This window comes from Coregonus lavaretus, assembly GCF_964263955.1.
Source record: "Coregonus lavaretus genome assembly, contig: HAP1_SCAFFOLD_2019, whole genome shotgun sequence".
Taxonomy (NCBI): domain Eukaryota; kingdom Metazoa; phylum Chordata; class Actinopteri; order Salmoniformes; family Salmonidae; genus Coregonus; species Coregonus lavaretus.
The window spans coordinates 25,886-53,627 of NW_028165016.1; the positions used below are offsets into that span (position 1 = coordinate 25,886).

General features: G+C 44.4%; 1 protein-coding gene across 2 annotated transcripts; it reads right to left on the reverse strand.

Moving 5' to 3' along the window:
- Positions 1–1,056: 1,056 nt before the first annotated feature.
- Positions 1,057–26,506, reverse strand: LOC311116376 (uncharacterized protein). 2 transcript variants are annotated; one of them, XM_084191458.1, is made up of 13 exons: positions 26,413–26,506; positions 25,883–25,971; positions 16,851–16,929; positions 16,268–16,547; positions 15,997–16,068; positions 15,458–15,663; positions 7,573–7,631; positions 7,236–7,450; positions 6,852–7,108; positions 6,113–6,247; positions 5,808–5,961; positions 5,586–5,612; positions 1,057–1,353 (listed from the first exon to the last, which is right to left on the reverse strand). In XM_084191458.1, the coding sequence occupies exons 1-13, from the start codon at positions 26,425–26,427 to the stop codon at positions 1,340–1,342; spliced, it is 1,602 nt and encodes a 533-aa protein (XP_084047584.1). In that variant the 5' UTR covers positions 26,428–26,506; the 3' UTR covers positions 1,057–1,339. The 2 variants fall into 2 exon arrangements, with proteins under 2 accessions (XP_084047584.1, XP_084047583.1); XM_084191457.1 differs by lacking the exon at positions 26,413–26,506 and adding an exon at positions 26,246–26,326.
- Positions 26,507–27,742: the final 1,236 nt, after the last annotated feature.

Sequence of the window (27,742 nt, forward strand, 5' to 3'; positions counted from 1 at the left end):
AGCCAACAGCTAGATACAGTGCAGGTCGGCTACCTACATTATGAGATTATTATGGATAAGAGCGATATTATTTGTATTAGTCAAACGGCAGCAAAGCATAGTTCAAAATGTCACCAGAATAAGACCCTCGATATTTATTGGAAAGGAGCATAAAGCTCATCACCTTGCATATTCACCACCCTGTGAAGTTTATCATAACTTATTTCATCTGAAGCCTGAACTGCATGCTTTCCCAAGTCTTAATGGGAGGACCACACAACATATGGCGTGACTCCAAATTTACTCCGATATGTTGATTATTATATACATATTTGCGTATAAAGGCGTTTTGGCACTCCCATTTCTCGCATAATACATTTTCCCGACACAAAAAGATCCCACCATGTCAAATGAACTAATTGTCTGTCTGCATTTATAAAAGTGTACCAGCATTTCCTGTTTTATCAGCCCGGTCGTGACTTTTTTCATGCGTCAGGTAATTCATCCGCATGAATTGGTTGGATGGAAACCTTGTTACTCAAAAGGCTATTTTACTGACTCAGAATGACTGTTCGCGACCTTTAACAAGTTATATTTTTGTATCTACAGTTACACCACAAGGTGGCGCTACAGCAGGTAAATATCATTTCCTGTCTTCCCCGGGAGAGTTAGTTGTGTAAGAGTTCCTTCATGTCTGATTATTGCAGCGAAAACAATCGTGTATCTTTTTTTAGGATCCTAAACACAAGCGAAAGAAAACATGAGTTACTAAAGATAGTGTGCATAGAGTTACTATAGTAACCAAGTGCTCTGATATAGCAATAGAAATACAAATACATTCATTTAGATATATTCACCTCAATAAGGTGCAGTCTCCCACTACAGAGACACCCATACTCACCAGCTCTACATAGCCATGGGACAAACTGCTAACAGGAAGTCAGTGTATTGGCACAATCTTCAAAACCATAAACATTTTGAATGTCTTCGATTGCAATTATTAAAGGTAGACTCAGCAAGATGGCATCATCACACACAACAGGGAACTTGTTTACCTACTTAAACATACAAGGAGAATTCAGATCCGTCAGGACTGTTTATTTTAGTTATTATGATGTCACATGTTATAGTTCTCATTGTTTTATGTTTCTGTATCTAGGGACAACAACACATGTTTCTTATCTGCTGCTGGGCACTCTGGCAGAGCTGGTTTCAGAACAGCTGGAGACATTCCAGTGGCACCTGAGTCAGGGAGTGGAGGATTTTCCTTCAATCCCAAAGAGCCAGTTGGAGAACGCTACCAGACAGGCCACAGTGGATATGATGGTGCAGCGATACCTTGACGACGGCACTGTGAAGATCACACTGGAGATCCTGAGGAAGATGGGCCAGAACAAACTGGCTATTGAGTTAAAGGAGAAGTTGACAAATGAATGTCTGAATGTGCAGCCTCAACACAACATGAGTGAATAATGTATTACATTCCCAAGGAGGGGAGAGGAAGGGGGTCACAGTTAACTCCGGGGGTTCTGTGCCATAGTGTGAAACATTACGAGTTTTTCAAATGCAGATCATGTAATGCTTACAAAGGACATCAACCATTTTCACACCACATGAAAAGTTAAGGATGTCTTATCTAACAAGATAGGCTATCTGCAACATTGTGAAAGTTTAACGGTCTTGAATGAGCCCCAGGTCTCAGGCAAGGTGACATCACTGTGAGGCTACTGTCTACCAGACAACCTACCTGTGTTACTCTGGTACACTGGCTGCAGACTACAAGATCAGGGACTCTATTCTTTATAGTCTCCCAATATAAAGGAGGAATATTTTTATATATCTGTACATGGAAGAATTATCAGGAACATTGTGAATGTTTAATCATCTTGGTCAGGTCTCAGGCAAGGTGACATCACTGAGAATATAATCTATCAACAACTTGACTGTGCTACTCTGGTGCACTGGTGTCACGCCCTGGCTCGGGGGACTCTCGTATGTTGAGCCAGGGTGTTAGTTTCTATGTTTTTGTTGTGGGTCTAGGTTACTTATTTCTATGTTGGTCTGAGTGACTCCCAATCAGAGGCAACGAGTGTCAGCTGGTTGTCTCTGATTGGGAGCCATATTTAAACAGTCGGGTTTTCATTCGTGTTGGTGGGTTTTTGTTTCGAGTCTGTTTATGGTAACCGTGAACTGTCATGTATCGTTCATTGTTTTGTTCGTGTTGCCTTCAGTGAGAATAAATATGTTCCATGTCGTGTTGCTGCGCTGCATGTATTTTGGTGCGCTATTTTGTGCTTTCCTCCTTGTTTGTGTTTTAGGAGTAGATTACGCACTTGTTGATTGCGCCCGTTTGTTTACGCCTGTGCGCGCTTTTCTCGCCTCCGGGCTGGTTTTGGATATTTATTGTGATATCTACTAAAGTATTTTTGTTGGACTTTACTTCTGCCTCCTGCGCCTGATTCCACACCACACCTACCATAGCAACTCCTGACAGAATTACACACGACGTCGGGGCAGCAGGAGGCCGCTATGGAGCGGTCCAGCGGGGTTGCAGAGGAGGCCGCCAGGTTACGGGGGCCACTGGTAGAAGAGGGGATGGAAGGTGTAGAGGCACGGCGAGAGGTACTGGGGTGTGTTACCAGTCCGGTCCGGCCCGTTCCAGATCCCGGTGTAGGGCCAGTGGTGTGTGTCCCTAGTACGGTCCGGTCTGTTCCTGCTCCCCGCACCAAGTCTGTGGTGCGTCTCGTCAGCCCGGCTCTGCCCGTTCCTGCTCTCCGCACCAGGTCTGTGGTGCGCGTCGCCAGCCCAGTCCGGCCCATTCCTGCTCCCCGCATCAAGTCTGTGGTGCGTCTCGTCAGCCCGGCTCTGCCCGTTCCTGCTCCCCGCACCAGGTCTGTGGTGCGCGTCGCCAGCCCAGTCCGGCCCATTCCTGCTCCCCGCACCAAGCCTGTGGTGCGTCTCGTCAGCCCGGCTCTGCCCGTTCCTGCTCTCCGCACCAGGTCTGTGGTGCGCATCGCCAGCCCAGTCCGGCCCATTCCTGCTCCCAGCACCAAGTCTGTGGTGCGTTTCGTCAGCCCTGTCCGGCCCGCTCCTGCTCCCCACACCAAGCCAGTGGTGTGCGTCGTCAGTTCAGCACGGCCCGTGCCTGTTCCCCACACCAAGCCAGTGGTGTGCATCGTCGGTCCGGCACGGCACGTGCCTGTTCCACTGGTGCCTGGTCCGGCGCCGGTCAGATGCGTTACGCCGGAGCTAGAGCAATCCGCTCCACCAGTGTGCAGTCCAGCTCCGGTCAGCAGGACCAGACCGGACCAGGGGTACTTTGGGGGGGTTAGAGAGCGAGTGGGGATCATGCCCGGAGCCGGATCCGCCGCCTAGGCGGAGTGCCCAACCGGTCCCTCCCCTGTTGTGTTTCGTTGGCGCGGTCGGAGTCCGCGCCTTTGGGGGGGGTACTGTCACGCCCTGGCTCGGGGGACTCTCGTATGTTGAGCCAGGGTGTTAGTTTCTATGTTTTTGTTGTGGGTCTAGGTTACTTATTTCTATGTTGGTCTGAGTGACTCCCAATCAGAGGCAACGAGTGTCAGCTGGTTGTCTCTGATTGGGAGCCATATTTAAACAGTCGGGTTTTCATTCGTGTTGGTGGGTTTTTGTTTCGAGTCTGTTTATGGTAACCGTGAACTGTCACGTATCGTTCATTGTTTTGTTCGTGTTGCCTTCAGTGAGAATAAATATGTTCCATGTCGTGTTGCTGCGCTGCATGTATTTTGGTGCGCTATTTTGTGCTTTCCTCCTTGTTTGTGTTTTAGGAGTAGATTACGCACTTGTTGATTGCGCCCGTTTGTTTACGCCTGTGCGCGCTTCTCTCGGCTCCGGGCTGGTTTTGGATATTTATTGTGATATCTACTAAAGTATTTTTGTTGGACTTTACTTCTGCCTCCTGCGCCTGATTCCACACCACACCTACCATAGCAACTCCTGACACAACAATATTTTTCCCCGATAAAAAGTTTATCTCATGTGAAACTACCAGGAAGTCTGAAAAGACAGACTGAGTGGGCGGGGAGCTCACCTTGACTGACAGTTCTTTGAAACCGCCTATGTAAAGCAACATGGACGCAGTGTTGCAATGAGATTGTCTCAAGATAATTTGCTGATACACAAAGCAACTCATATCATGGTTTCACAAATTATTTGTTTATCCTGTTTGGTTATTGTAAAAGCATCAATATAGAAATAATGGTTGCTATATCATTTAGCTAGATAGCCCAAATGGAATTTTCAGCACTGTTTATCAAGCTAGCTAGATAGATCATCTTGGACAATTTTTGTTGAAACTTTACAGGGTGAGGTCTGGGTAAGTTATATATATACACACACTGAGTGTACAAAACATTAAGAACACCTTCCTAATATTGAGTTACACCCCCCCTTTTGCCCTCAGAACAGCCTCTTTTCGTCGGGGCATGGACTCTACAAGGTTTCGAAAGCGTTCCACAGGGAGGCTGGCCCATGTTGACTCAAATGCTTCACACAGTTGTGTCAAGTTGACTGGATGTCCTTTGGGTGGTGGAAACCCAGCAGCGTTGCAGATCTTGACACAAACCGGTGCGCCTGGCACCTACTACTATATCTCGTTCAAAGGCATTTAAATATTTTGTCTTGGCCATTCACCCTCTGAATGGCACACATACACAATCCATGTCTCAATTGTCTCAAGCCTTAAAAATCATTCTTTAACCCATCCCCTCCCCTGACTGAAGTGGATTTAACAAGTTACATCAATAAGGGATCATAGCTTTCACCTGGATTCACCTGGTCAGTCTATGTCAGGAAAGAGCAGGTGTTCATAATGTTTTGTCCACTCAGTCAGACAATGTTAATTACTTAATATGTCATATATCATGACTATCAATGATGTCAAGAAGTTTGTATGAATCTCATGTTTGTCTCTTGATGTAATGACATGACAATTGTGTCTGAGTTTTGGGCTAACCTTCCTCCATTTTTGTTCCATGCTGGTGAAAGACCTAGCTAGCCAGTAACTAGCTAACACCAGACACAAATGAAAGCGGAAACCTATAAGTATATTTGCCTTAGAAAATATAATTACAGGTTTCCCCTATTCATCGAACACGCTGCTATGTAAACCACACCCCTCTGCGAATACACCTTCTGCGATGTTGGTTACAAGGCGGTACTTATTTTAATTAGGTAAGAAAATAATGTCACAAAAATCCTTTAATAATCCCAGCTCCTGAATCCAAGTGGTTGACATGGGGGAGAGGATGAGTAACTTTATGATAACTTTATCAATGCAGAAGCAACAGTCATTTTTCATACTTTGGTCATCCTACTTTGATCTGATTTAATCCGAATATCATCACATTTCATGAAAAACATGATTTTGACTGTGCATGACCTTTAACAAAATAAGTGACAGACCATAAAGAATATAGTCGTTTAAGTTTATGGTGCAGTTTATGAGGTTAAACCGCAGGTCAAATCAAATGGCGCACAACACAGAACCATTAGGAGAATATGAGTTGTTCCCAATTGAATTGTGAGTTGATGAGACTAAGACAAGTATAAGGTTTGATGAGACCAGTTACCTGTAGACTTCACTTCTGTTGGTGAGGCTGTGGATTAAAAGAGAAGGTGATGTACTACATTTATATGGTGAAATAATCAATTGTATCATAATTAGATTAAATCAACAACAGCACTACTACCATACTATTATGATGATTGCTACTAATGTAAAATGTAAATGTAAAATGCTACTATTACTACTAGTTCTATAGTAACTCCTACTCTCTCTGAATTTCAGTTACCTGGTAGTGAAACAAGGCGGTTCCATACACATTCATTTTCAGGACCGTCATGTTCTTCCAGAAGAAGATTAACTTCTTCAACAACAGTTTTTAAACGCAACAGGAATGTTGGCATGTAGTTTGTATAGGAATCATAATCCACAAACTCTGCTTCCTGAAAAAAATGCATAAGTATCATGTCAAACAGAATTGTATGTGATTTCTATTTCTTATCAAGGTAGCATAACAAAAATAATTGACATGTGTTAACACATTTCCTCTCTCTCTCTCTCTCTCTAGCTCATGTTATATATATATTAGCCTACCTTTGGATCTATGTGATGTTCATCTGTAAGATCGGTGGAGAGGGTGTATTCTTGGTCCGGGGTTAGTCTACAGTTAGGATTTATTTCAATGTATTTTTCTCTGTCTCCATTCCTTCTCCTCCTTGTCTTACACACCTTGAGAGGATTGAAAATGGATTGGAACACACTGTCATGGTGAGGTAGCTGTGGCGTGTGATTTGGACGGAGTCAGGCGCAGGAGGGTAAATCACAGAATAAAGGTTTATTCTGTATATATGTCGATACAAGGTACAAGGCGCTCCACCGAGCTCATATAACCTCCACAATAAACAATCACACACAAAGACAAGGGGGCAGAGGAAACACTTATACAGGTACTGATGAGGGGAATTGAAACCAGGTGTGTGTAATAAACAAGACAAAACAAATGGAATGATGAGATGAGGAGAGGCAGTGGCTAGAAGGCCGGTGACGACGAACGCCGAAGCCTGCCCGAACAAGGAGAGGAGGCAGCTTCGGAGGAAGTCGTGACAGTAAGCCCTGCCTGAAACATGGAAGCCCAAATGTCGCCCTCGGACCTTGAGGGTATCGTCTTGATGTAATGGTTAAGATGTTGGGTTGGTGAGCGAGAGACCCCCCAGGTTTGGATTCACCATTTAGTGTTACGTTCCACCCCAAAATAAGGCAAAAGGTGAGTTCAACAGTACGAGTTTGATAGAATTCCAACGAAAGAAGAGTTTGACAACTCTAATCTACTTACCTCATCAATGTCAACATTTCTGGGCAGCAACAACACATTTAGGGTGGAATTATTTGTATCATCTGGGAGTTGGTAAAATAGTAGCACCAGACCACGGATAGGAGAGACAAGAGCTTTCTTATCCTTGGTGATGCCATATTTGCTGAATCCATTGATGTTTAATATGACATGAGTTTCTGTTGTCTCATGGGGATGGAGAAACTCCATACTGTCATCATCAGTCACATGGGCTACAGACAGGAAGTCACATCCACCCTCTAGGAGAGAAAGAGAACATTAGTCTTCTGTTCAGATGACAATAACAACCAAGTAGTGGAGTAGTGATGCTACTGATGGTGATTAAGAATACGTAGTCTATAACCTCCCTGGAAATGTATTACTTACCAGAATGAATCTCACAGTGTGGGAGGTGTAGTTGACAGACAGACTTCTGAGAGCAGTCAATGTTGAACAGGGGTCCTGCAGGTCTCTTGCCTCTCTTGGCTAGAAGCCTCCTGTTCCAGGGGACTGTCCTATAGAGCACCTCTCCCTCTCCCTCCATCCTAAACACCAGGCCTGTTATACTGCACTGAAACAGACCTGAACGGAGGCACTGGAACCTGTAGAACAAACAATGGTGAAGAATGACATTTTAATTACATTTCCTGAATATGATTTGAAAAATGAGGCATTGTCCTTACAAACTATTCATGAGAAAACAAGTAAAATAATACTGAGTTACCTGTATGCTCCCTTGTCCTCACGATCGTAGATTTCTGGTTCAAAGTTTTCAGGAGACCTCTAAAATGTAAAAACAATAGATTTTAAAGGGTTTGAAGAGTAGTTTAATAGAAACATATTCAACTTGTCTATCTTTCTCTCTCTCTTCTTTCTTTCTTTCTCTCTCTTCTTTCTTTCTTTCTTTCTTTCTTTCTTTCTTTGTTTTTGTGGGGGTAGATCAGCTTAATATTGCAGATAGATTGTAACTTCCATCAATGTAATTGTCTGCATCACTTCCAATCCCCCATGTTTTTTATATATATACTCCCCTTTATTACTTTTCAACCCCACCATCCTTTCCCTACTTGGGGTAAATTAGTGAACAACAATGCCCAGGCCTCTACTTCCAGCCTATACTTACTATCTACACCTTATGAACACATTCAATTTTACAATAATTATATTTTATTTGTTTTTGCTCCTGAACTTCTTCTACTCTCAACCTCTCCGATTATTTTTCATGATGTCCATCCGGTTTGCTTCTATATGCCATATCTTTCTAACTGTGCTCTTTCCCAAAAGCTCCCAACATACAATCTATATACTTATTATGGACACAGTATGCTTACATTATTAGTTATCTTGTTATTATTTATTGTTATTTGTTATTAGTCCCATCCTTCAACTCCATTCAATACCTCCCATCTATCTTTTAACACCATCCATATAGGATTTATATTTGCCATATATATTTCAACTGTACTGTGATGTTTTACAAAAGTTCTGAACCTTTCTATTCTCATTGCTTCTACAGATTGTGAATTAAAAATAAACATTTTTGCTAAAAGTATTATTACATTATTGATCGATTGACTATGACTTTTCAGATCACCCAGTAATGCTATCTGCAAGGTTAGCTTCAGGTAAATATTGCAATCCTTTAGCCATTCCTGGACCTGTGTCCAAAAACAAGCTACAAATGGACAGAACCAAAACAAATGATCTAATGACTCTGTCTCTTCACAGCAAAATCTGCAGAGCTGGGAAGATTGTATCCCCCATATAAATAACATTCTATTGGTAGCAAGAATTTTATATAATAATTTAAATTGAAAGATTCAAATTTTTGAATCTGGTGTCGTTTTGCGTGTCAGTTCATAAACACTATGCCATGGGATCGGTACGTCAAAAATCTCTTCCCAACTATTTTGCAATTTATATGGGACGGCTGTCAATCCTTTGGTCCTTAAGTGAAACTGATATACTGTTTTATTTATCACAGTTTTCCTTAACCAATTATGTTATTTAATGCAAGGCCAACAGACAAGTTCCTTACTTTCTCCCCGTTCCACTTTCCTCTTCCACTTTTGCGGTAAGGCTGCAATTATTTGGTTGTAATTTTGGGTAGAGCAGACATTTCCATACGTTTTTGTTAGCTGCATGTGCGACATACAGTGGGGAAAAAAAGGATTTAGTCAGCCACCAATTGTGCAAGTTCTCCCACTTAAAAAGATGAGAGAGGCCTGTAATTTTCATCATAGGTACACGTCAACTATGACAGACAAAATGAGAAAAGAAATTCCAGAAAATCACATTGTAGGATTTTTAATGAATTTATTTGCAAATTATGGTGGAAAATAAGTATTTGGTCACCTACAAACAAGCAAGATTTCTGGCTCTCACAGACCTGTAACTTCTTCTTTAAGAGGCTCCTCTGTCCTCCACTCGTTACCGGTATTAATGGCACCTGTTTGAACTTGTTATCAGTACAAAAGACACCTGTCCACAACCTCAAACAGTCACACTCCAAACTCCACTACGGCCAAGACCAAAGAGCTGTCAAAGGACACCAGAAACAAAATTGTAGACCTGCACCAGGCTGGGAAGACTGAATCTGCAATAGGTAAGCAGCTTGGTTTGAAGAAATCAACTGTGGGAGCAATTATTAGGAAATGGAAGACATACAAGACCACTGATAATCTCCCTCGATCTGGGGCTCCACGCAAGATCTCACCCGTGGGGTCAAAATGATCACAAGAACGGTGAGCAAAAATCCCAGAACCACACGGGGGGACCTAGTGAATGACCTGCAGAGAGCTGGGACCAAAGTAACAAAGCCTACCATCAGTAACACACTACGCCGCCAGGGACTCAAATCCTGCAGTGCAAGACGTGTCCCCCTGCTTAAGCCAGTACATGTCCAGGCCCGTCTGAAGTTTGCTAGAGTGCATTTGGATGATCCAGAAGAGGATTGGGAGAATGTCATATGGTCAGATGAAACCAAAATATAACTTTTTGGTAAAAACTCAACTCGTCGTGTTTGGAGGACAAAGAATGCTGAGTTGCATCCAAAGAACACCATACCTAATGTGAAGCATGGGGGTGGAAACATCATGCTTTGGGGCTGTTTTTCTGCAAAGGGACCAGGACGACTGATACGTGTAAAGGAAAGAATGAATGGGGCCATGTATCGTGAGATTTTGAGTGAAAACCTCCTTCCATCAGCAAGGGCATTGAAGATGAAACGTGGCTGGGTCTTTCAGCATGACAATGATCCCAAACACACCGCCCGGGCAACGAAGGAGTGGCTTCGTAAGAAGCATTTCAAGGTCCTGGAGTGGCCTAGCCAGTCTCCAGATCTCAACCCCATAGAAAATCTTTGGAGGGAGTTGAAAGTCCGTGTTGCCCAGCGATAGCCCCAAAACATCACTGCTCTAGAGGAGATCTGCATGGAGGAATGGGCCAAAATACCAGCAACAGTGTGTGAAAACCTTGTGAAGACTTACATAAAACGTTTGACCTGTGTCATTGCCAACAAAGGGTATATAACAAAGTATTGAGAAACTTTTGTTATTGACCAAATACTTATTTTCCACTATAATTTGCAAATAAATTCATTAAAAATCCTACGTGATTTTCTGGATTTCTTTTTCTCATTTTGTCTGTCATAGTTGACGTTTACCTATGATGAAAATTACAGGCTTCTCTCATCTTTTTAAGTGGGAGAACTTGCACAATTGGTGGCTGACTAAATACTTTTTTCCCCCACTGTATATCAAAAAAGGTTTGGTATTCCTCGACTGGTATGCCATCCAACCGTGGAGTTTTCCCAGACTTAAAGTCTTTAATTGCATCCAGAAGTTCCTCCTCTGTAATTTCATCTTCACATGAGTCTTTCTGTATGGCTGTTAATTTTACATTATCAATAGAAAAAAAATCTCTACAATTAGCTTCAGTTAGAGGAGATGGAAGCGACTGAAAAGAAAACATATGCTTAAAGTACTTTGCTTCCTCCTTCAAAATATAATTAGGTGAATCATGGGTGACTCCGTCAATTGTAACCAGTTTCATGAAGTTATTTTTGGTAGCATTCCTATGTTGAAGATAAAAAAATAATTTTGTGAATTTTTCCCCATATTCCATCCAGTTTGCTTTATTTTTATATATAAATATAATATGATCTTTCTTGAATAAGTTTCTCAATTTCTTTTTGTTTTTCCTCTAATTTATTCTGAGCCTTCTATCTGTTCTGTTAGACTTTCTATTTCCTTTGTTAGTATAAACTCTTTTGACCTAAATTGCTTTTGTTTTCGAGATGAGTACTGAATTGCATGGCCTCTAAAAGGCACATTTAAAGGTGTCCCATACAATAAGTGTATTTGCTGTACCTATGTTATGTCGGAAAAAGTCAGTTATAAATTCCTTTGTTCTAATTACAAATAAATTATCATCCAATAGGCTTTGATTACATTTTCAATATCCTCGCCCACGTGGAAATTCAGTAAAAGTAATGTAAATGCCAATTATTGTCACGCCCTGGCTCTGGGGACTCTTAAATGTTGAGCCAGGGTGTTTAGTTTCTATGTTTAGTTTTCTATGTTTGAGTTTCTAGATCATGTAGATCTATGTTGGCCAGGGTGGTTCCCAATCAGAGGCAGCTGTAGTTCGTTGTCTCTGATTGGGGACCATACTTAGGCAGCCGTTTGGCACCAGTCTGTGTGGGATCTTGTTCCGAAAGGTTTGTGTTGTAACCTAGGACTTCACGTATCGTTTGTTTATTGTTTTGGTTCGTGTTGTGTACACAAATAAAGAATGTACGCTTATCATGCTGCGCCTTGGTCCGCTTCTTCCGTCAACGAACGTGACAGAAGATCCCACCTTCAGAGGACCAAGCAGCATGCCCAGGAGGAGAAGTTGGCGATGTGTCTGGTGGGCGAATGGTGGTCATGGGAGGAGATACTCGCGGGCAGAGGGCCATGGGCAAAAGTAATGCCCAGGCAGGAGAGAAGAAACGGCGCCAACCGTGCCGACGATGGACACGCGAGAAGCAACCCCAGGACATTTTTTTTTGGGGGGGGGGGGCACACGGCGTGGACGACGGGGCTGCTGGAGGCAGCTACAGGACGAATCGGCGGACTAGGAGAGGAGGCCACCAGGTTTGGGGGGCTGGAAGGGTGGTTGGCGGAGCTTAGAGGTAGAGCAGAGCCAACTCCCCGTACTCAGGCTAGGCAGCGTGAGACTGGGCAGGTTCCGTGTTATGCGGAGCCACGTACTGTGCCGCGAGTGTTCCGGCACAGTCCTGTACGTCCTGTGCTAGCACCACGCACGTGTCGTGCTAAGGTGGGCATGCAGCCAGGACGGAGTGTGCCGGCTCAACGCTTGTGGCCTCCAGTACCCCTCCTCGGTCCCGGATATCCTGCGCCAGTGCCACGTGCTGTAGTGCCAGTACGAGTGCACAGCCCTGTACGTCCTGTGCTGATGCCTCACACAGATTGTGTGGAAATAGGCATTCAGCCAGGACGGGTTGTGTCAGCTCTCCGCTCCAGACCTCCAGTCCGTCTCCACAGTTCGGTCCGGCCTGTTCCTGGTCCCCGCACCAAGCCAGTGGTGTGCGTCGCCAGCCCGGTCCGGCCTTTTCCTGTCCCTCGCACCAAGCCTGTGGTGCGCGTCGCCAGCCCGGTCCGGCCTGTTCCTGCTCCCCGCACCAAGCCTGTGGTGCGCGTCGTCAGCCCGGCCCGGCCTGTTCCTGCTCCCCGCACCAAGCCTGTGGTGCGCGTCGCCAGCCCGGCCCGGCCTGTTCCTGCTCCCCGCACCAAGCCTGTGGTGCGCGTCGCCAGCCCGGTCCGGCCTGTTCCTGCTCCCCGCACCAAGCCTGTGGTGCGCGTCGCCAGCCCGGCCCGGCCTGTTCCTGCTCCCCGCACCAAGCCTGTGGTGCGCGTCGCCAGCCCGGCCCGGCCTGTTCCTGCTCCCCGCACCAAGCCTGTGGTGCGCGTCGCCAGCCCGGTCCGGCCTGTTCCTGCTCCCCGCACCAAGCCTGTGGTGCGCGTCGCCAGCCCGGCACGGCCTGTTCCTGCTCCCCGCAACAAGCCTGTGGTGCGCGTCGCCAGCCCGGTCCGGCCTGTTCCTGCTCCCCGCACCAAGCCTGTGTTGCGCGTCGCCAGCCCGGTCCGGCCTGTTCCTGCTCCCCGCACCAAGCCTGTGGTGCGCGTCGCCAGCCCGGCCCGGCCTGTTCCTGCTCCCCGCACCAAGCCTGTGGTGCGCGTCGCCAGCCCGGTCCGGCCTGTTCCTGCTCCCCGCACCAAGCCTGTGGTGCGCGTCGCCAGCCCGGCCCGGCCTGTTCCTGCTCCCCGCAACAAGCCTGTGGTGCGCGTCGCCAGCCCGGTCCGGCCTGTTCCGGCCTGTTCCTGCTCCCCGCACCAAGCCTGTGGTGCGCGTCGCCAGCCCGGTCCGGCCTGTTCCTGCTCCCCGCACCAAACCAGTGGTGCGCGTCGCCAGCCCGGTCCGGCCTGTTCCTGCCCCTCGCACCAAGCCAGTGGTGCGCGTCGTCAGCCCGGTCCGGCCCGTTTCTGCTCACCGCACCAAGCCAGTGGTGCGCGTCGTCAGTCCGGCACGGCTCCACTCCGGAGCAAGAGCAATCCGTTCCACCGGTGTCCAGTCCAGCTCCGGCCAGCGGGGCCAGACCAGACCAAGGGCGCAACGGGGGGGTGGAGAGAGAGTGGTGGTCACGCCCGGAGCCGGATCCGCCTCCGAGGTGGTATGCCCATCCGGCCCCTACCCTCTTGTGTTTGTGTGGCACGGTCGCAGTCCGCGCCTTTGGGGGGGGGGGGGGGTACTGTCACGCCCTGGCTCTGGGGACTCTTAAATGTTGAGCCAGGGTGTTTAGTTTCTATGTTTAGTTTTCTATGTTTCAGTTTCTAGATCATGTAGATCTATGTTGGCCAGGGTGGTTCCCAATCAGAGGCAGCTGTAGTTCGTTGTCTCTGATTGGGGACCATACTTAGGCAGCCGTTTGGCACCAGTCTGTGTGGGATCTTGTTCCGAAAGGTTTGTGTTGTAACCTAGGACTTCACGTATCGTGTTTATTGTTTTGGTTCATGTTGTGTACACAAATAAAGAATGTACGCTTATCACGCTGCGCCTTGGTCCGCTTCTTCCGTCAATGAACGTGACAATTATATGATGGTCCAACCGCATTCTGTCCCCTATCAACACTTTTTAAACTTTTGGTGCCAACGAGAATGAGATTTGAAAGAAGTCAATACGACTAGCTTGATTGAGTCTCCACCATGTATATCTCACTAGATCAGTATATTTAAGCCTCCATATATCTACTAGTTCTAATGTATCCATGACATTCACAATTTCCTTAAGAGCATGTGGGTGATTGTTTGTGGTGTGATTTCCTTTACGGTCCATTGAGCTATTTAAAACAGTATTATAATCCCCCACCATAATAATATTGTCTTGAATTGCTTGCAGGGTTGATAATTTATTATATATATTGTCAAAGAAGTGTGGATCATCATTATTTGGTCCGTAAAGGTTAATGAGCCATATCTGTTTATGGTCCAATAACATATTTAAAATAATCCATCTACCTTGCATATCTATTTGAACAATTTGCACATTCGGATCGAAATTACTATTAATTAATATCATCACCCCTTTTGAATTTCTTTGCCCATGGGAGAAGTATATTCCCCCACCCCATTCCTTTTCCACGCAACTTCATCTCGAATTGTTGAATGAGTTTCCTGTATACAATATATATTATATTCCTTCTCTTTGAGCCATGTAAATATTGTTCTTCTTTTGTTATTATCAGCTAAGCCATTACAATTATAACTGGCTATACTAATTTCAACATACACCATAATGAGATACAAGTTTGAAGTCTATTTATTATTATATATGTTTGTAAATTTACCAATAAAAAATACCGTAATGATTGAGTGTCCATATAGCTGTACCGTGATATTTGCATTGCAACTGAGTAACCCTTCAATTGTTCTCCACTAAATCCCACGCTAAAGCCCCTCCCCATCCCAAGTTGAGCCGTCATCCCAGTGATCAACTTCCCACCCACGTCCCTCCGGATCCCTAAGGCCCCGAGAGGCCAGGACCCATCCATCGAAAACAGCACACAGTGCCACCCACAAAACAGAAGCAGATTAACCGCCAAAAGCATTTCCAATGCTGTCACCTCTCTCTCTATATATATATATATATAACTATTTAAAAAAAATTATGCATATCCTATTTTCCATCATTATCAATTAATATGCATAATAATGTCGGCAGTTCATGCGTAGGATTTTAACATATAACCCGGATTGCCATTGTATTACATTTAATTTATTGACAAGCAATTATTATCCTAGCAAATAATTCCCGTGGTCCATCCCATACCCCAACCCCCCCCCCCCCCCATCCAACATCCCCAACTCCCCACAACCGATGCCGGACAAACACACACGCACATACTCACATACTCCAATACACTCAACCCCCCTCCTCCACAATCCACCATAAAATCAGATACTCAACGGCTCTTTCTTTCTTTCTTTCTCTCTTTCTCTCTTTCTTTCTTTCTTTCTTTCTTTCTTTCTTTCTAGTGAGGGTCTTACCATGCGAGGGTCAGTAGTACACAGGCTCTGGTCCACTACTCTACATTCTGTGATGTTTAACTCGTCCATGGCTTCAGGTAAGCTGTCAGACAGATGCACTCTGACACAGTCCTGGCTCTCTTCTTCCATTGTCCCATCAGTCGCTGATGGCAAGGTGAAGGCCTGTCCAACAATGGGATCATTGGGTTCCAGGAGAAGAGGAGAATCTGCACAGAAATAGTGTATATATCTAATTTTGTTAGTTATTGGTTTAAAGTTGTCTTTGTATTAAATACAGATGTAGGATCTTAATTTGAGCCAGTTTGCTTCAGCAGGAAAATAATCCTGCAGCAACAGGAAATGTGAACTATTATGTATATTATTGAGTTGATAAATTTTTCGTTAGGTCAATTCAAGTGGAAAATACAAACTTCAGAAAACTTTTTAAAACTCCAATACACTACAAGTTTGCATTTCTTGCCGTATAAGAACATTCTCAGCAACAAAATAATGATCAAATGAAGATCCTACATCTGTAGGACCATCTCCTTCACTCTTACCTGGGGTTCTAGGAGGACTATGAGATGTGGAACTTGGCATTTCCTTCAACGTTTTTTGGGGGGCCTGTAGGACTGAGGAGAAAACAGTTGAAATGACAAACTCTATATTGACCGTTTATAGAGGTGTTACCTGCGTTTCTGAGATGTGTTATCAAAAGGGAACATAGATGTTGTATCCTCATTTCTATGTTATAAAACGAAATAGTAAAGAAGCTGGGACTCTTTTTTTGAAACACTCAACATCCTGACTAGGAACAACACCTGTAATTACCTCCTCTGTGATCTCTCTCTAACTTCTCAGCAAGATCACCCAGGTCCATCTTCCTCATTGTGTTCAGTGTGATCTCCACAGCTCTCTCAGGGCCGTATCTCTTCACCATCTGATCCACTGTGTCCTGTCTGTCAGTGTTCTCCAGCTGGCTCTCTGGGATGAGAGGAAAGCCAGGCAGCTGGACGCTAGTCAGGTTAGACTGAAATGTCTTCAGCTGTTCTTCAGTGAACTCCTCCAGAGTGGTCAGCAGCAGAGCTGGAACATCCAACATGGAGGGTCTCTAAAATAACAAAGATGATCAGATATAAGGAAGAGAATAGAAATACTGACTACTGATATAAAATAAAGAACATTAATATATTAATATTGGTAGGACAAACTAGAATCTTTCTACTGGTCTCTCAATATCTCAATCTCATACACACGCACGCACGCACACACACACACACACACACACACACACACACACACACACACACACACACACACACACACACACACACACACACACTCTGTGGCTGTGATCTTTATGGTGTTTGTTCACAATGACATTTGACCTCTCAGACATGACTACTAGTGTTACCTTCATGAACCTCAGCTCCTCCTCCGGCCAAGAGATCTCAGTCTTCAGATCAAGACACTCCTCCTCAGACAGGGTCAACCTGGACACAGGAAACAGTCACACACTGCTCTGTTCCCCTACACCACCACCACATGCTGTGGTCACTTCACTGTTCTACATTCATTTCACAGGTCAAGAGGATGATTCAATAGAGGTATAGAAGAGATGTTAGAGCAGGGGTGTCAAACTCATTTTAGCTCAGGGGCCACATGGAGGAAAATCTATTCCCAAGTGGGCCGGACCGGAAAAATCATGGTATATATAACTTAAAAACAACAACTTCAAATTATTTTCTTTGTTTTAATACGATCAACATACAACATAAAGCTGGAGCCTGAGGACAGTGTGTCGAAAATAGTACAAGCACAACATCACTATTAATCATAAAACACGTCAAGTTTATTTGAAAATTCTAAAGAAAAAGAACACACAAACACACAATGCCTCAGTGATTAACAGAACTGTTTCACAGATCACAGAACTATATCAGGGTGTCAATTTCTCAGGCAGAAATGTAGATAAAAATAATGAAATCCTGTTCCCCAAACAAGTGCAAGAACCACAGAGTCAAGAATAGGTTAAATATACAAATAAAATAAAATCAATTAAAAACATATAAACATAAATCTGAAAGCGTTGCTCAAACTCCCGTAACAGTCCAGTTATTTTATCTTTGAACCGCTTCATGTCTGCCACATGTTGGGTCGCGCACACATTTTTCAGACAGGGGAAGTGAGCTGCATCACCACCGGCAAGTTGCGTCTCCCACAATGACAGCTCCAACTTGAAAGAACGTATGCTGTCATAATACTGCGTGACAACTTTGTTGCGCCCTTGCAGCTGTTTGTTCAAGTTATTCAGGTGCTCTGTAACATCCACCATAAATGCAAGGTCCGGCATCCATTCTGCGGAATGAAATTCTAACACTGGTTTGCCCTTTTCTTCCATGAACTGTTCAATTTCTTCTCGTAAATCAAAGAAACGCCTCAGCACAGCACCTCGGCTTAACCATCTTACCTCAGTGTGGTATGGCAGGCCATAGATGTGGTCTTTCTCTCTGAGAAGGCTGTCAAACTGACGGTGATTCAGGCTTCTGGATCGGATGAAATTAATAGTTTGGATGACCACCTTCATGACGTTATCCATCTTTAATGACTTGCAACACAAAGCCTCCTGGTGCAAAATACAGTGAAAAGTCAAAAAATCACGTCCTCCATTTGCAGATTGCACTTTCTCTCTGAACTTTGTCACAACGCCTGCTTTTTTCCCGATCATTGAGGGCGCACCATCTGTAGCCAGGCTGACAGCACGGGACCAGTCCACTCCGACCCTGTCCAGCGCGCCGACGAGTGCGGTAAAAATATCAGCTGCTGTCGTTGTATCTGTCATCGGCACCAACTCCACGAACTCCTCGGTGACGGTCAATGTGTCATCAACTCCGCGGATGAAAAAATGGCCAGTTGTGCAACATCTGTAATGTCCGTGCTTTCATCAATTGCAACCGAAAACGCAATAAATGACTTTACTTTTTGCTTCAACTGGCTGTCCAAATCCACTGAAAGATCGGAAATCCTGTCTGCAACTGTGTTTCTTGTCAGGCTGATATTTGCAAAAGCCTGCCGCTTTTCAGGGCACACAATCTCCGCTGCCTTCATCATGCATGTTTTTACAAATTCACCCTCACTAAATGGTTTTGAAGCCACTGCGATTTCATTAGCAAGGAGGTAGCTAGCTTTCACTGCAGCGTCACTGATGTCTCGGCTGTGAGTAAACACAGACTGCTGTTTCTTCAGACCCGCCAACAGTTCATTCACCTTCTCTCATCTCCGCTGTCCTTGAAAGTTGTCATATTTGTCGGCATGAAGACTCACATAGTGGCGACGAAGGTTATATTCTTTCAGCACTGCAACATGCTCTGAACACACCAAACATACAGCTTTCCCCTTCAATTCCGTGATTAAATAGGATGACCATTTTTCTTGGAACACTCTGCACTCTGCGTCCACTTTTCTCTTTTTTGACAGAGACATATTGGGGCAATGAGGGTGCCAAAAGCACATAATGTTAAAAGTAGAAGCCGTAATAAATATCGCGGGCAAAACAAAGTAGCTCATTGGCTGCACGTGCTTGACCTACTTGCTCTGCCCCGGTATAAACAGTTTGCTTGCTTAACACAATTGCTATTGCGCCATCCAGTGGACGCAATTGGGACAGCAGTTTATTTTATTGAAAAATTGCTGCGCATTTTATCCTAAAAAAAAAATAAAAAAAATTTTTTTTAAATTTTTTTAATTTTTTTAAATCATCTCGCGGGCCGGATTAAACCCGTTTGCGGGCCTGATCCGGCCCGCGGGCCGTACGTTTGACACCCCTGTGTTAGAGGGTCAATTCACTATTTTTAAAGTTGATTATCTCTCCAGCACCATACCAGTAGACTCACATATTCAATGTTACCAGTGGCTATAACTAAACTCAGCAAAAAAAGAAACGTCCTCTCACTGTCAACTTAACATGTGTAAATATTTGTATGAACATAACCAGATTCAACAACTGAGACATAAACTGAACAAGTTCCACAGACATGTGACTAACAGAAATTGGATAATGTGTCCCTGAACAAAGGGGGGGTCAAAACCAAAAGTAACAGTCAGTTTCTGGTGTGGCCACCAGCTGCATTAAGTACTGCAGTGCATCTCCTCCTCATGGACTGCACCAGATTTGCCAGTTCTTGCTGTGAGATGTTACCCCACTCTTCCACCAAGGCACCTGCAAGTTCCTGGACATTTCTGGGGGGAATGGCCCTAGCCCTCATCCTCCGATCCAACAGGTCCCAGACGTGCTCAATGGGATTGAGATCCTGGCTCTTCGCTGGCCATGGCAGAACACTGACATTCCTGTCTTGCAGGAAATCACGCACAGAACGAGCAGTATGGCTGGTGGCATTGTCATGCTGGAGGGTCATGTCAGGATGAGCCTGCAGGAAGGGTACCACATGAGGGAGGAGGATGTGTTCCTTGTAACGCACAGCGTTGAGATTGCCTGCAATGACAACAAGCTCAGTCCGATGATGCTGTGACACACCGCCCCAGACCATGACGGACCCTCCACCTCCAAATCGATCCCGCTCCAGAGTACAGGCCTCGGTGTAACGCTCATTCCTTCGACGATAAACGCGAATCCGACCATCAGCCCTGGTGAGACAAAACCGCGACTCGTCAGTGAAGAGCACTTTTTGCTAGTCCTGTCTTGTCCAGCGACGGTGGGTTTGTGCCCATAGGCGACGTTGTTGCCGGTGATGTCTGGTGAGGACCTGCCTTACAACAGGCCAAGCCCTCAGTCCAGCCTCTCTCAGCCTATTGCGGACAGTCTGAGCACTGATGGAGGGATTGTGCGTTCCTGGTGTAACTCGGGCAGTTGTTGTTGCCATCCTGTACCTGTCCCGCAGGTGTGATGTTCGGATGTACCGATCCTGTGCAGGTGTTGTTACACGTGGTCTGCCACTGCAAGGACGATCAGCTGTCCTTCCTGTCTCCCTGTAGCGGTGTCTTAGGCGTCTCACAGTACTGACATTGCAATTTATTGCCCTGGCCACATCTGCAGTCCTCATGCCTCCTTGCAGCATGCCTAAGGCACGTTCACGCAGATGAGCAGGGACCCTGGGAATCTTTCTTTTGGTGTTTTCCAGAGTCAGTAGAAAGGCCTCTTTAGTGTCCTAAGTTTTCATAACTGTGACCTTAACTGCCTACCGTCTATAAGCTGTTAGTGTCTTAACGACCGTTCCACAGATGCATGCTCATTAATTGTTTATGGTTCATTGAACAAGCATGGGAAACAGTGTTTAAACCCTTTACAATGAAGATCTGTGAAGCTATTTGGATTTCTACGAATTATCTTTGAAAGACAGGGTCCTGAAAAAAATGACTTTTCTTTTTTTGCTGAGTTTATGTTGAGATGTGTCTGTTACTTGAACTTTGTGAAGCATTTATTTTGGCTGCAATTTCTGAGCTGCAGTTAACTCTAATGAACTTAGAGTTAACTGCAGCAGAGGTAACTCTGGGTCTTCCTTTCCCGTGGTTGTCCTCATGAGAGCCAGTTTCATCATAGTGCTTGATGGTTTTTGCGACTGCACTTGAAGAAACCTTCAAAGTTCTTGAAATGTTCCGTATTGACTGACCTTCATGTCTTAAAGTAATGATGGACTGTTGTTTCTCTTTGCTTATTTGAGCTGTTCTTGCCATAATATGGACTTGGTCTTTTACCAAATAGGGCTATCTTCTGTATACCCCCCCAACCTTGTCACAACACAACTGATTGGCTCAAACGCATTAAGGAAAGAAATTCCACAAATTAACTTTTAAGAAGGCACACCTGTTAATTGAAATGCATTCCAGGTGACTACCAAATGAAGCTGGTTGAGAGAATGCCAAGAGTGTGCAAAGCTGTCATCAAGGCAAAGGGTGGCTATTTGAAGAATCTCAAATATAAAATATATTTTGATTTGTTTAACACTTTTTGGTTACTACATGATTCCATATGTGTTATTTCATAGTTTTGATGTCTTCACTATTATTCTACAATGTAGAAAATAGCAAAAATAAAGAAAAACCCTGGAATGAGTAGGTGTGTCCAAACTTTTGACTAGTACTGTATATGGGAAGCAGGCAAATGCCTTTCACTGAGCTGTATAAAGACAGACTGACAGGGGTGAGACAAATTATTTTAACTGATCTTAATGCTCTTTTGTTGTTGTTTGCAGGTGCACTATCCTTCTGACCCTATTCTGCCAGGTCCCATCTACTTTTTAACTCCTCGCAAGTGTGGCTTGTTTGGTGTCTGCTGTGAAGGACCACAACAAGTCAACTAGTTGATTGATGAAGGCATGTCATCCAGCAAAGGCAGCAGCGCAGTCAACAACTACATGCACCATTTCTTCACCAACTACAGAGTTGGGGAAACACGTGTGGACCTGAATTCTGACAACTGCAGCGGCCAAAACAAGAACAAGTTTGTGCTCTGGTATTGTGCCTGTCAGACCAGCTCCACCACAGTCTGGACCTTCACTTCCTGATCACATGATCCACCACAGTCTGGACCTTCACTTCCTGATCACATGATCCACCACAGTCTGGACCTTCACTTCCTGATCACAGGCCACACCAAGTTCACCCCCGACTGGTGCTTCGGCCTCATCAAGCAGACGCGTCAGAATGACCAGAGTAAACACTTTATCCGAGATCGCTGGTTTTGTGAAGGACAGCACTGTGACGGGTCAATATCCCACAGCTGGTTGTACTGGAGGATGGTACGGTGCTATGGCTGGCAACAACACCTGACTCCGTACTTCAGGTCTCTGCCACAGGTCAAGCAGTACCAGCACTTCATTGTATTGTAGGAGGTTATTCTTCTTAACTAACCTAAGGAGGTGAATTGATGTTATGTCTTCTAATTTTGTTGTTGTTATTTCCTGTTTTACAGCTTCGATGCTCTGGAGCCTGGTGTTGTTGTTGACAAGGAGCGTTCGGACTCAGCTGCTAAGCAACACTGACATAATTCCTCACATAGATGGTCTGCCTGTACAAGCACCACCTGGACTGGACACAGCTAGACAAACTTATCTTTTTGAGAAGATCAGGGAGTTTTGCGACGAAGAGGCTATGGACATCACATGCCCTGCACCAAAGTCAAAGGAATATAGATTCCCTTGTTCGTGTGTGGTTCTGACGGACCAGTTTATCACTGGGGGCGAGTTCCCAGTCATCAGCACTATCTGCAGTGCCTCTATTCACAAGACTCTCTCCTAACACACACGCCATACGTTGCTGCTACTATTAATCGTTTTATCCTGCTGCTCAGCCACTTTACCCCTGATTGTATGCATATAACTACCTCATCGATCACCAGTATCACTGATATGGTTCTTGATATTGTTCTTGTACATCCTTTATATTATTTGGTTCTTTCTCTACTGGCATTGACACGTGTTCATTTTCCTTTATATTGACACTATCTATTTTTGATATTGCTACTATGCAAGTAACCATTTGGCTGTACCGTTTACACCTTCTGCAGAGACCCATCCACTTAGCAAGATGTGGCTGGGGGTTATAGCATTTCTTTCACATGACCCATCAATTTAGACAAGTGTGTCTGGGTAAGCGTAATTTAATACTTATAAAATATTTTCTATCTGGACACTTCATGTTAACCTGGAATTGTTCCTTATTGTAGGCTACTACTTTGACCACTTTTAGTCTTAGTCTTAATCTATACTACACTACTCACTGTTTAGCACATGACCTCACATGTGAATCCTTAAAGAGATGGGTGGGGCTTAAGAGGGTGTGAACAATGCTGAATGAGTGTAGACAAAGGAGAGCTCTCCAGTAGGTGTACCAAAACATTCATGGGCCATTTTCTCAAAAGTGGGGTTACAGGTTTATCAACTTTCAAAGCAGAATTACTTTCCCATTGTTCCTTAAATGCAGTGTATGATATACCATTTTATAGCTCTGTGTCTCTGCTTTTATCCAATGTAAAAAACACAATTTCAAATTTTGCTACATCGAATCAAGGGTGGCCCTGGCTGTACCAGGTAGATAATAGATAATATACTCTATGTCCACTCATATCCACTCTGAGGGGTGGCCCTGGCTGTACCAGGTAGATAATAGATAATATACTCTATGTCCACTCATATCCACTCTGAGGGGTGGCCCTGGCTGTACCAGGTAGATAATAGATAATATACTCTATGTCCACTCATATCCACTCTGAGGGGTGGCCCTGGCTGTACCAGGTAGATAATAGATAATATACTCTATGTCCACTCATATCCACTCTGAGGGGTGGCCCTGGCTGTACCAGGTAGATAATAGATAATATACTCTATGTCCACTCATATCCACTCTGAGGGGTGGCCCTGGCTGTACCAGGTAGATAATAGATAATATACTCTATGTCCACTCATATCCACTCTGAGGGGTGGCCCTGGCTGTACCAGGTAGATAATAGATAATATACTCTATGTCCACTCATATCCACTCTGAGGGGTGGCCCTGACTGTACCAGGTAGATAATAGATAATATACTCTATGTCCACTCATATCCACTCTGAGGGGTGGCCCTGGCTGTACCAGGTAGATAATAGATAATATACTCTATGTCCACTCATATCCACTCTGAGGGGTGGCCCTGGCTGTACCAGGTAGATAATATATAATATACTCTATGTTCACTCATATCCACTCTGAGGGGTGGCCCTGGCTGTACCAGGTAGATAATATATAATATACTCTATGTTCACTCATATCCACTCTGAGGGGTGGCCCTGGCTGTACCAGGTAGATAATATATAATATACTCTATGTTCACTCATATCCACTCTGAGGGGTGGCCCTGGCTGTACCAGGTAGATAATATACTCTATGTTCACTCATATCCACTCTGAGGGGTGGCCCTGGCTGTACCAGGTAGATAATAGATAATATACTCTATGTCCACTCATATCCACTCTGAGGGGTGGCCCTGGCTGTACCAGGTAGATAATAGATAATATACTCTATGTCCACTCATATCCACTCTGAGGGGTGGCCCTGGCTGTACCAGGTAGATAATAGATAATATACTCTATGTCCACTCATATCCACTCTGAGGGGTGGCCCTGGCTGTACCAGGTAGATAATATATAATATACTCTATGTTCACTCATATCCACTCTGAGGGGTGGTCCTGGCTGTACCAGGTAGATAATATATAATATACTCTATGTTCACTCATATCCACTCTGAGGGGTGGCCCTGGCTGTACCAGGTAGATAATAGATAATATACTCTATGTTCACTCATATCCACTCTGAGGGGTGGCCCTGGCTGTACCAGGTAGATAATATATAATATACTCTATGTTCACTCATATCCACTCTGAGGGGTGGCCCTGGCTGTACCAGGTAGATAATATATAATATACTCTATGTCCACTCATATCCACTCTGAGGGGTGGCCCTGGCTGTACCAGGTAGATAATATATAATATACTCTATGTCCACTCATATCCACTCTGAGGGGTGGCCCTGGCTGTACCAGGTAGATAATATATAATATACTCTATGTCCACTCATATCCACTCTGAGGGGTGGCCCTGGCTGTACCAGGTAGATAATATATAATATACTCTATGTTCACTCATATCCACTCTGAGGGGTGGCCCTGGCTGTACCAGGTAGATAATATATAATATACTCTATGTCCACTCATATCCACTCTGAGGGGTGGCCCTGGCTGTACCAGGTAGATAATATATAATATACTCTATGTTCACTCATATCCACTCTGAGGGGTGGCCCTGGCTGTACCAGGTAGATAATATATAATATACTCTATGTCCACTCATATCCACTCTGAGGGGTGGCCCTGGCTGTACCAGGTAGATAATATATAATATACTCTATGTCCACTCATATCCACTCTGAGGGGTGGCCCTGGCTGTACCAGGTAGATAATAGATAATATACTCTATGTTCACTCATATCCACTCTGAGGGGTGGCCCTGACTGTACCAGGTAGATAATATATAATATACTCTATGTTCACTCATATCCACTCTGAGGGGTGGCCCTGGCTGTACCAGGTAGATAATAGATAATATACTCTATGTTCACTCATATCCACTCTGAGGGGTGGCCCTGGCTGTACCAGGTAGATAATAGATAATATACTCTATGTTCACTCATATCCACTCTGAGGGGTGGCCCTGGCTGTACCAGGTAGATAATAGATAATATACTCTATGTCCACTCATATCCACTCTGAGGGGTGGCCCTGGCTGTACCAGGTAGATAATAGATAATATACTCTATGTTCACTCATATCCACTCTGAGGGGTGGCCCTGGCTGTACCAGGTAGATAATAGATAATATACTCTATGTCCACTCATATCCACTCTGAGGGGTGGCCCTGACTGTACCAGGTAGATAATATACTCTATGTTCACTCACATTCCAGAAGAGGTCCTGAGGAGTTTGCTGGATGGCTCTTCACTCTCCTCCCCTGCTGGCTTCCTTTCCTTCTCAGAGGCAGATACCTCCTACACACACACACACACACACACACACACACACACACACAAAAAAAGTTTACCAAGTACAATGTAGAACATAAACTAGTTCAGCCTTCTTCACCCCCCCTCGAATTACGTGAAAGGACTAGCTATAAATTCATAGGATATTACTGCGTTATGAATTCATAGCTAGATAATAACCTAGACATTTTAATGTTGGCCTATGAACTATTAATGCACCAATTTGTAAGTCGCTCTGGATAAGAGCGTCTGCTAAATGACGTAAATGTAAATGTATTACATCACGTTGTTGCGTTTCATCGTGCAAGTTTCTTTTCCGGCACATCCGAGTTGCTGGAAGTGAAATATGAAACGGATACAATGTAGCCTACTTTACTATCAACAAACTTTACCAGAGACTTTACCACTAATATATCGACGAAATAACAGCATACTCTATTTTCTTACCTTGGATGGGTCCATTTTTAGACACTACAGGTGCAGACAGCCGACAGGAAAGTAATGAAGCCTGATAGTAGAGCGCTCCAGTTTCCTGGTTTTCAGCAGCCCATCCCATCCTGTGGCACATCCTCCCTATTGGTCTCTAGTAGTGCGTCGCCCTCTAGTGGACAAACTGACACCAAACCAAAACAGGTGTGAGAGAGAAGACATTCTTATCCAGCAATAAAGTCGATACAACATCTTTGATATTATCTTGTTCTTTATGTTTCCAGTTGAATCACAGGTTGTATTTGTAATTAAACAATGTTCTGATTCCTTTAGTTGCTTTGTGGGATTGATTTAACATATGAAGAACACATCAAAAATATATGTAATTCATCGTAGGAGTAGGGTTGCAAAATTCCCGGGAACGTTCAATAAATTGGTGATTCCGGATTTCCTGCGTATTCTCTCCTGATTCCGGGAATCCTCCAACAGGGATTTCGGGAAAACCTGGGAAACCTATGTAGGACACTTATCCTTGTCTTCAGGGCATCCAGGTGGTTCAGCAGGAAATTACACTTTAATGTGTGATGATTGGGAAGAGGTGGAGGTGGAGGAAGAAGTGGAGCCATGGGCATGTGGTGCTGTGAGGGAGAAATGAGAGAGAGTGAGAAAGAAAGAGCGAGAGAGAGAGAGAGAGAGAGAGAGAGAGAGAGAGAGAGAGAGAGAGAGACAGAGACAGAGACAGAGACAGAGACAGAGACAGAGACAGAGACAGAGACAGAGACAGAGAGAGTCAGCCTAAAACATGTAATACATGTTAGATGGAAATGAATACAGTAGAGTATACTCAAGATGCAATTGACACATGGCATCATATTATCATCAGACAGGTCAATTCATACATGTTGTCATATTTCATAAGACAGGTCAATTCACACATGTTATCATATTATCATAAGACAGGTCAATTCATACATGTTGTCATATTTCATGACAGTTTAATTCATACATTTACATTTTACATTTACATTTACGTCATTTAGCAGATGCTCTTATCCAGAGCGACTTACAAATTGGTGCATTCACCCTATAGCCAGAGGGACAACCACTTTACAATTTTTTTTTTTTTTTTTTTTTTTTATTTATCCTATCCCAGGTATTCCTTAAAGAGGTGGGGTTTCAAATGTCATATTATCATCAGACATGTAAAGTGTCAGTCCCATGTTTCATGAGCTGAGCGGGATCGTCTGAGACCAGCCACCCTGACAGCTGAGGAAATGGAGGAATATTTCTGTCTGTAATAAAGCCCCTTTGTGGGGAAAAACTAATTCTGATTGGCTGGGCCTGGCTC